This window comes from Manis javanica, chromosome 15, assembly GCF_040802235.1.
Source record: "Manis javanica isolate MJ-LG chromosome 15, MJ_LKY, whole genome shotgun sequence".
Classification (NCBI taxonomy): domain Eukaryota; kingdom Metazoa; phylum Chordata; class Mammalia; order Pholidota; family Manidae; genus Manis; species Manis javanica.
Genome location: NC_133170.1, coordinates 20,504,231 through 20,514,024, shown reverse-complemented (window position 1 = coordinate 20,514,024; position 9,794 = coordinate 20,504,231). Strand labels below are relative to the sequence as shown.

At 43.1% G+C, this 9,794-nt stretch overlaps 1 protein-coding gene across 2 annotated transcripts; it reads right to left on the bottom strand.

Moving 5' to 3' along the window:
- Window positions 1-286: 286 nt before the first annotated feature.
- Window positions 287-8,630, bottom strand: GPRC5D (G protein-coupled receptor class C group 5 member D). Of its 2 annotated transcripts, XM_017649522.3 has the most exons (4): window positions 8,474-8,630; window positions 6,802-7,745; window positions 1,679-1,746; window positions 287-566 (listed from the first exon to the last, which is right to left on the bottom strand). In XM_017649522.3, the coding sequence occupies exons 2-4, from the start codon at window positions 7,700-7,702 to the stop codon at window positions 495-497; spliced, it is 1,041 nt and encodes a 346-aa protein (XP_017505011.3). In that variant the 5' UTR covers window positions 7,703-7,745; window positions 8,474-8,630; the 3' UTR covers window positions 287-494. The 2 variants fall into 2 exon arrangements, with proteins under 2 accessions (XP_017505011.3, XP_073079356.1); XM_073223255.1 differs by lacking the exon at window positions 1,679-1,746.
- Window positions 8,631-9,794: the final 1,164 nt, after the last annotated feature.

Sequence of the window (9,794 nt, the reverse complement as noted above, 5' to 3'; positions counted from 1 at the left end):
GTTATGTAAAATGCCCAATTATGGAGATCCTAAGGATTCTGCTATAGCTTTTACTGCAAATTCTGGGTCAATCATATTTTGGGAGTAATGACTAGAGGAGTAACCGGTAGTAAGTTACTACTGACCTCTATACTTTGACCCTAATTTCTTCAGACCAAGGGCCTTTTGATCCTTCAGACTAATGGGTCTTTTGGTTCCATTAGTAAGAGGTTCCAGTTCATTCTAGCATTGCTAAGGAAGGTAATCTTTCAGTTACATGAATGAAGAAAGAGACACATAGTCAAGATAGGGTAGCCAGCAAGACTGTAATTATTCTTGAAAGGGCAATCTTCTGATCAAGGGTCCAGATGGGTGAAAAGACTAGGAAGCAGGGAAGAAAGGAAGCATGAGCCAATCCTCTGTTGGCAGCATGACTCTGTGGGGTCCCCAGTGGCCCAGCAGGGCTACATTAGGGTGGTCTTCCAGGTTTTCACTACTTAAGCTTCCAGTGGACTTTATAATCCTGCAGCTTGCTGGGGGCTTAGTTTAGCCCGTGGGATGAGGCACTCCTGTGTGGGATCAACAGCCTGGAAAGGAAGAAATGTGTCATCAACTTTCTGAGCCAGTATAGGGGATGACACTCTCCAGAACTATGTTTGAAATATTATAATTTCCCCATTATTTAATTCTTCATTAATTAAAAAGAAAAGAATAATATCAAACCTACTCTTATCAGAACGTCTTTACTGTCTACTCTCTTAGTCATTAGTAAGAATCTTTGCAAGAGTCTTGAATAGCTGATCACTGGAAATTGAAAGTAATTCAAGGGATTCTTGGAAGGGATAATAAAGATTTTTTTTTATCATGTAAGTGCCCCCCCAGAGGGCTCATTACAGCGATATAGCTATGTCCTGGTCCATGTGCATTCCAGAAAAAGGCAAAGTTTCAGAGAACAGATGAGAGGAATCAGGCTACTTAGAATCGCCAGTACAGTGCATTGAGCAAACAGTCCAAGCATGATTTTTACTCTCAGATTTTGGTCACTTCATATCTCCATAATGTAAGAATTGAGTTTCAGTGCAGTATTTTGGGCCATCTGGATTTGTGCTTTTAAGCCATCTTGGCAGAAATGCAGGTTATCTCCATTTCTACTCAGCCGCGCTCCTGTTTTTGCCTGAAAAGAGTAAAAGCTGGGCATCCAGATGATGAGGACAGACCTAGCCCAGTTCTTGTGGGCAGCCTGGGCTGCTGGAGGTAGACAGTGGCTCAGAGAGGCAACTGTGGGACTTGAGGGATACATTTAGACAAGTGGCATTAAAAACAGAACTGACATTCCTACACAGTCACAACCCCTGTTGTCCCAAGACAGAAAGAAGCAGCTTGCTCTTCTTCACCCTCACACAAACCCTTCCTGCTGCCTTTTCTTTCCAGGGACATTCACTTGCATCAGAATATTTTGCTGGTGGCATGGCCTTGGAGATTGGGAGGGGCTCGGGTGGAGGCAGAAGACTGATTTGCCTTTATTGCACTGCCCAGGAGTGGGGTGAGTCTGGATGGCTGCAGCTCTACAAGCCTGCAGGGGTGACCTACCCTGCCTCTCCTCTCAGGTCAGCACAGGCATTGCAAATGAAGCCTGACAGCTCTAAGGAAGGCTGGCTGGCTGTGTCCCTCCGCGGAGGGCGCTGACGGGCACATTTACCTGCAGCTGAGTGGGTGTACCAAATGAAGTTAATGCCACATCCTCCTCAGCTCCATCACTGTCTTGGGCTGAAAGCCAAACGAGGGAAGGGCTGGGTTAGTGTCAGAGATTCACCTGGAAACAGCATGTGAGCATCAGCAGACTCAATGGCTTGCAAAGAGGCTCCTGGCTCTTCAAAAAGGAATTCTCAGTCAAGTTATTAAAAAAAAGTTTGATGATTTAAAAAAGAGTGTTCATAAACTTATGAGGATGGATGTGTAGGGCAGCATATGGAATTACTGGGGTTAGTAGCTGAGAAGGCTGAAGGATCGCCATTACTTTCTAGGGAAAGAGTGCCAGCACTGGGTCAAGGTCTCAGCTCCCTTTCTGTTACCTGCATGCTCCTTGGCATCTCACCGTCTTCCACAGTAAAACAAAAGGCCTTAACTAGATAATCTCTAAAGTCCCTCCCCCCGTTTTTTATTAAGGTATCATTGATATATACTCTTATGAAGGTTTCACAAGAAAAACAATGTAGTTACTACATTCACCCATATTATCATATCCCCTGATCCCATTGCAGCCACTGCCCATCAGTGTTCTAAGATGCCACACAGTCACTATTTGCCTTCTCTGTGCTATACTGTCTTCCCCATTATCCACCCCACACCATGTGTGCCAATCATAATGCCCCTCAATGTCCTTCTCCCTCCTTCCTCACCCTCCCTCCCCCTAAAGTCCCTTTAAGCTTGATACTCTACAAGCTCTGATTCTGTTTTAAAAACTGGACATGATTCCTAAAGATAATTTTATACTGTCATAGAATAATCACACATAGTGCTTGCTGAATCTCCTCAGCAAGATTGTGATCTCTGTGAAGACCGGAGCTGTGTCTGTCTCGAAGGCCAGGTCCTTGCTTGATACATATTTGTTGTCTGATGGTCACGGACGAAGCCATGTCACTTAGCGTGCACACTTAGCGGCTGTAGTGTTGAGCACCTGGATGCTGGAGCAGGGCGGTTCGGCTCTCTCACTTGTTAGCTGTGTGCCTAGGACCAAGTCCTTTAAACTTTTATTGCCTTTGTTTCTTGATGGGAATAAAAGGGATAACCATGATCATAGTAATAAATCTATTCACAAGGTTGTTTTGAAGATTAAATCAATCAGTATAAAGAAGGGCGTGATATATGAAAACCCCATAATGCTGTACTTTATATATTATTACTGATGGTGGTGCTGGTGGTATAGTTATAATTGATGCTCTGACATTGTCCTCTTACTGCATTTTTCAGAGCATTGGGCCCTGTGAAATATGAAAAGCTCTTCTTTCTTTCGTGACAGAATGAACAGAACCCTTGGCTTAGCTTTCTTCCTTTACACTCAGCCCCTTGGTAACCAGAATCCACCCAACATCCTCATCAGACCAGATCATAAATAGGAGAAGCCTCATTCTTCACCATAGTTATCATTCATGAATTTACGGAGAGGCTGAGCATTTCTTTCTATATTAATCCTTCTACCACCTCATGGTATGAAATCACAGTTGAATAAGGCAGGCAGGGACATTACAATCCTCACTTAAAGACAAGGAGCCTGAGCTCCTGAGGAGGTTGGGGAGTAAGGTTTGGTCTCAAAGTTGGTAAGAAGCGGAGTTGGCCAGAACGCCAGGGCCCGAGAGGCCAGATTCTGTGCTTTCTGTTTCCCCATGCTGCCTGATTACCTCATGCAACCTGAATCTCTGTGAGCATCGTTATCCTTGCCTTACGTGTCCTCAGACCAAACAAATCCTGCTCAGACCCACTGTCTTCATCCCCCCTTTATGCCAGCTCTCTCTCTCTGTGACCTGTCGCTCTTGAGGGTGGGTGACAATAGAGTGATTTGTGATTTGTTCCCTTGAAAGAACAAACAAAAATCACACAGCTGGGACCATGCAAATCAGGTTTCTTCTTGTAAGAAGGGTGCCTTGAAGAAAAAAATGTTGAGAATTGTCGAAAGGGTTATTTTCAGCAAAACCTGAAGTTTGCTGTAAGGAAAACAATGCAAAGGGCCTAACTATCCTGGAACATTTTCCTCTTGGTTCACGTAATTTTGAATTAATTGGCCCAGTTTTACATTGCATACTCATTATTTCTGTCTGAATACCTTCAAAAAGGATCATAGTATGTTTGTACACAAACACCAGACATAAAAAATGCCCACAATAATGTAAGTCTTTAAAATATACATCAGCCTTGCTTTTAGAAAACTTGATAATAACCATAGTGCAAGTAATCTAACACAGATAAAGCAGGCAATAATCAGAACAGGAGATTTCCCTTCATTATAAAGATTCATCACTGATATTCTATATTTAAGATCTCTGCAAATTATTATATCACATTCAGTTCAAAGAGCAACTGATTTCAAAAGTTCAATCAATATACAGCTTTTTAGGAACTCATTTATAACATAGGGCAAATAATATTTATACCCATTTGTTTGGTCTCCTGTAGGAACATGCCTGAATGCGTTTTCATTCTCCACTGAAATGTTTTTACGTCTTGGAATTAAGTCCATAAGCCACTTTAGAAAGATAAAGTTTAATTTTCTTTGAAAAGACTCCCAGAGAAATGGAGTCCTTAATCCCTTGACTGATCTATTTTAGTGTTTACAAACTGTTATTTTCCGTATTTAATCTAAATCCTTCATGCTTCAGTTTGAGTTCATTGTCTTAAGTTGGAGACAGAAAACAGCAGGACAAAAGCCTCTTAGAGAGAGGTCTCCATGCTGTGAATTCCCTGCTAATGCCCTCTTGTCTCATTCTCCTTTTGACTGAATAATTTGGGTCCCACAACCCAGTGGTAAATCAAGTGAATATGTGACTGGAGTCCCAGCTACAAATAGTATTAATCAGAAGAGTCACAGGACAAACGCATGCCTCATGGACTGGAACCAGATGTCAAGTTTTAGCACAGAATTTAGAGAGAGAGGACTTGAACAGTCCATGAGAAAGGTGTGTGAAGAACAACCATCTCGATTTAATTGTCTTAACCTTTCCACCTAGGTCAGATGTTCTAAACCCTTTAATCAATGCCATGGTTTTCCACCCAGCCTCTCTAATTCCCCACACTTCTCAGGAGTGGATCCCAGCGCTGGAGCAGCTATTCTTGCTAGACACTGACCAATGCCGAGTACAATGGGCTGACTCTCCTTGCCGCCCTCCCATCTGTTTGTATAGTCCTGGGACTGTTCCAGAGCAAACAAAAGCAGAGACAGTGGTTAGCTGCTTGCCCACTGTTGGCTCATAACTTATCATAACAACTCTGGAGTTTTCAAGTTAATGTTATTAAACTCTACTCTTCTGGCTCTTAATCTGTTTGTATACTTTTCCTCCTAGGTGTAATCCTGAGCTTTTTAGTGAGTTTTAATCATTTTTCTAATTTTTGATGTTTGATATTCAGGTGACCTGCATTTTGTTTTTATTCTCTAAGCTTAAGTTTCAGATTATTTGGCTCAATTTTGGTGAGCAATCTATATGTTCTTTACCATGCTCTTGATTGCTTTGGTCACAAGATATCAAAGTACATTGACAATGACTAGGACTGGCAGACTATTTCCTGCTCAGGAATGGATGTTCTAACCATGCATGTGTAGTAAGGGTAGTACCAGGAATCGTTGTGCTTTTGCAAGCCCCTTGCTCTTCCACTGAGACACTTCTTAGAACACTTTAAACACTTGCTTAATATTTTAGGGGTATAGAATATTGGTCACTACAAGTCCCAGTGTATTTTGGGTTATTATGAAACTCTAAGAACTCCATTCTTTCTCACTCTGGCTTTTGTTTCCGGGAACACATAACAGCAGCAATAAAACCAACACAAGAAGTTTTATCCTGTCTTCTGGTGAGAACTGTGAGAAGTAGTTTCAAGGAGGACTGACTATGCAATTCAGCCTTAACCATAGTGATGCGGTGACACACCACCAGTGAGCAATGAAAAGCTATTACAGGAGGATGTATAGTGTCAACTTCCGACTCTTGGTCAACTGAACTGAAAAGGATTAATGGATGCCTCTATCTGAACAGGATTTAATTTGAATGTTTAATTAGCCATAGACTACAGTTCAGAAATGTGTATGCACTTAAAAGGAAGGCTTCTATTGGTTTTTTTGAGTGTGGTGAACATTATGTGTGCTGTACAATATATAAAATAGCATCATCTTTGCACATTAGAAATACATTGTGAGTAATCAGATGCCTATTAAGACATAAAAATTGATGTGAAACTAGGATGTTGGGCTATGAATAATAGGCCAGATGTTTTAGAAAGGAATTAATGAGTTTTGACATATTACCAGATAACTGAAATTAGCCACTATTTCCCCTAGGTTGTTGGGGTCCAAGGATCCTTTTTGTCATGGATAATACGTTTTATTTGTTAACAAGGTATAGTCAGGTGGCTTGGTCTTACATAAGGCTAAAAATCTGACCCAGAAATTGTTATGTAAATGTCACATAAACAAGTTACTTTATTTCTATTAATGGTTACACATCAGAGCCTTTACTCAGAATTCTGATTTAATGGCTCTTCCTGTCACTTTTTGTAAGCCTTGAAGGCTTTCAAGCAGTGAATGGTTTGAAAAGTAAAAATCCAGAAGTTCCTGGACTTTGAGACTTTAATAATGGGATGAATTCTATGATCAGTTTATTAGGGTGTTTGGGCAAATTAGCTTTCAGACTTAAATTTTAAAAAGGTCAATCACTGTCACCAAGATTAACTTTTGCACTTGATGGCCAACACAGCTGCGCCTAGCGTGATGTCATGCGACTGTGTGGTCCAAGTCTCATTTGGGGCTGGTTAACTCATTTTATAATGGATGCATTTCTTTACCCAGCATGGACTCTCGGAGCCACACCCTCTTTATTGAGGGCCTTTGATTCATTTCTGTTCTGGCCTCTCCCCATAGATATGTTGGAAGAACTGATTTTTCATAAAAGTTTAACCTTGATTCTGGTGTCTTTATTTCCACGCTCGAACTATTAAGTCACCCACCTGAATTCTGACCATTCCGTTTTTGTTCCCTCTTGGTTCATCCTGCTGCCTGACTTCTCTCCCGTTCCTCCCACAGGAGAGCCTCCCTGCCCCCTGAACACCCCAGGAGAGTACCTCTTGAGAGTTCCAGGTTCTCCACTCTGAAGCTCTGTGGGTAGGCTGAGGCTGGGCCCGGGCAGGCACCGCCTTGCGAAGGGCAGACCTGCCTAGATGACTTGTAGAGGATGCAGAGCTCAGGTATGATGTACAGCAGCAGGAAAACCCATGCATTGGTGACCAGGGCGATGCAGATGACAGGGTCGTCCCACTGGGGCTGCCGCTGGAGCCGTGGGTTGCCACACAGGAGCATGGAGATCCATATCACCCAGATAACGATCGAGATGAGCACAGTGACGAAGATGAGCCTTCCGTGCTGCTTCCAGTTCTCACACGGGCCACAGAAACTGGCTTTGGAGAGGAAGAACGTGGCGGCCATCAGGAGGAGGACATAGACCAGGAGTACCACGAAGTCCACATTGAGCTGACAGGGTGTCAGGTGCACAAACTTCATGCCTCTGGTCATCATGAGACCCACATACTCAATGGCAATGAGCAACTGCAACAGGCTGACACCAAGCGCAATGTACAGAATTGTCACCCAAGAGAAGGAGACTCTACCCCGGACCAGCTTCACCAAGTTGGAGGCGTGAGCCAAGAGGCATGAGAAACAGATAGCAAAGAGAACCCCAAAGAGAAAGTAACGTACAGGGGCAGTATGCTCATTGAGGCAGGTGATGAAGGCAAAAGCTAGGCCAAAGAGCCCCAGCACACCCAGGAGGAAGAGAAGCTGGGTGGGAAGAACATTCCACTGGCCGCAGTCTTGGACCCTCCGTATGAGGAAGAGAAATGCTAAGAGCAGTATAATTGTAACCACTATGCCAATGGCTGCCAGGGCCTCTAGCACAATGCACCATGTCCTGTCTGTGTCACAGAGGAGATAATAGTCCTCAATGGACTGGATGCAGTCTTCATACATAGTGGTTTGTAGGTGGACCTCACGAGAATGGACTTCTGTTCCCCTGTAGAAAAGATGAAACGTCAGGACTTTATTATCTATGTACAAAATGCCAGTTGGATATCCCTATTCTGAACACTATGTCCCTTATTCCCAAATGAAGGCAGCTGCCCATACTGAATGAAAGCTATAAACTATCAGACCCTCAAAACTATCTAGCTCCATCCAGCCGGGAAAAGCAGAACAGTCTTCACCTGGGGCTCCAGATAATTCAAATTTTCATGTCACAATTTCCACCAATGCTTTCTGGAGCCTAAGGCAGAATATTTTCCATAAGATTTGGTGTGTGACAACTTCTGCATGATCAATGGGAGTCCATGTAAATTACGCTCCAGAACAAGGGTTATCCTTGTTAATTGGATTGTTCAAGATGCAGAAGCCCTGCTTGAAGGAGACAGGCACATGATTTTTCTTAGTAATTCTAATGCCTGTTCTTTCTTTTAATTTACATCGATCTAATGCAGCATGTTATTGTTAAACAAATACCTGCTACTATTTGTTCATCAAAGAATTATACAAAATGGTCCCTGACTTCAAGTAACTTTTGGAACAGTTTAACACCAAAACTTTGTCTTAGCTAAAGTAGTCCAGGAAAAAATTCCAGATACTCATTTGGAAACACCTTGCAATGGAATACTCCAAGCTCTACTTCTCCTCAGTTATCCCCAGGAATAAATGGCTGGAGTGACCCAGGTTTATAGCTGAGGGACTGGCCACTTCATTCCGACCTACCTTCTCTGTGTCCACACTGGAAGCTGAGGCTCTAGTGGCTGCGAGGCTGTAACTGCCAGTGAGTAAGAAGGACACAGTCCCAGCTTCTTTAATCTCTCCTCAAATGGGCGGAAGGACTGAGGCCCTCACTCAGGTTCCTGCAGTGTCTATAAAAGGGACCGGAAGGTCAGAAAGACACACCTATTCCAGTTTCAAGGCAACTTTTCTACAGAGACTTCTTTGGTGAGAACAATTATTTTTCACTCTATTGCTAACTAGAGGCACCTTGGCCTTAGGTAGGTCCTGAGGGGGCATAAATTTTGGAAAGCCTGCTTCCTCCCCTCATGTTCCTCTATGTCCAGGAAGCTGCAAGAGGCCCTCTGTCGGCCTGATAGGAGGATACTTCGTTCTTCTGACCTAATCCCTAAAAAGTCATCTCCAGGGTCTTCCCCACATTTCGATTTTGATCTAAAAGAGCATCCATTCAACAAAGGACCAAGAGTTTTATTGGGCCATAAAAAAGGGTTATGCATTAAAAGAACCAATGGTTGGCGAAATGGTGAGTTAGGGGGAATTTGTCTTCTCTGCCACTCTCTTTTCCCTCAGGCTTGGCCCTCCTGTCAAGTGTGGGCTCCTACCTGGACCAGCTCTTCCTGGTGTGACCTGCCCCCATCCGAACACACTTGTTCATTCCATCCGGGCATTCCCAGAGCACAAGATAGAAGAACTCCTGATTGAAAGTTACCGGCTGACAGAGCGATATCATATCCCTCTTCTCCTATGATGCCCAGTAATGGGGCACCCAGAACAGTGCCCAGTAGTACTGTGGGCCCTGTGCTTTATTGGCTGGTTCTCCCTCTGTCTCACAAAGAAAGAAGCTCCCATCTGCTCACCCTCTCTTAGATGTTGTCCCTGACCTGATGTTCCTTTTGCTTGGTTCCCATGTATCCTCTGTGCTTTGTTCCCATAGATTTGGTTTCCTCCCCAAGTACTTTCCCTGCCTCCAAGATCTAATTCATCTCCTCTATGATTTCCTGCCTTCCCTGATGGCTCACTGATCATCTCCCACCGTGAACACCACAACACTAGTAGCATCTGTGCTGTTCAAAATTATGGAAGTTATATTTTCTGCCTATTTCATTGCATTCATTAATTTTATTAATAAATAAAATTAATGAATGAACAAGATTAATAAATAATACATTTTCTAATTTATTGTATTAATCTCATCCCCTTGATTAGATTTATAGCTGCCTGGGGGTCAGCTTCCATGTTCTAAGTCCCCATAGTGCCTGGCTCCAAGTGGAGTATCTCTTACCTGATGGATGGCTTCATTGAAGGA

Excerpts from the sequence above, each read along its gene's own strand:
- GPRC5D (XM_017649522.3), bottom strand. The coding sequence starts at position 7,702 with ATGTATGAAGACTGCATCCAGTCCATTGAGGACTATTATCTCCTCTGT. Across the intron at positions 1,747-6,801 it reads GAACCTGGAACTCTCAAGAG|CCCAAGACAGTGATGGAGCT; the intron begins GTACTCTCCTGG and ends TTTGGCTTTCAG. Across the intron at positions 567-1,678 it reads GTACACCCACTCAGCTGCAG|GCTGTTGATCCCACACAGGA; the intron begins GTAAATGTGCCC and ends CTTCCTTTCCAG.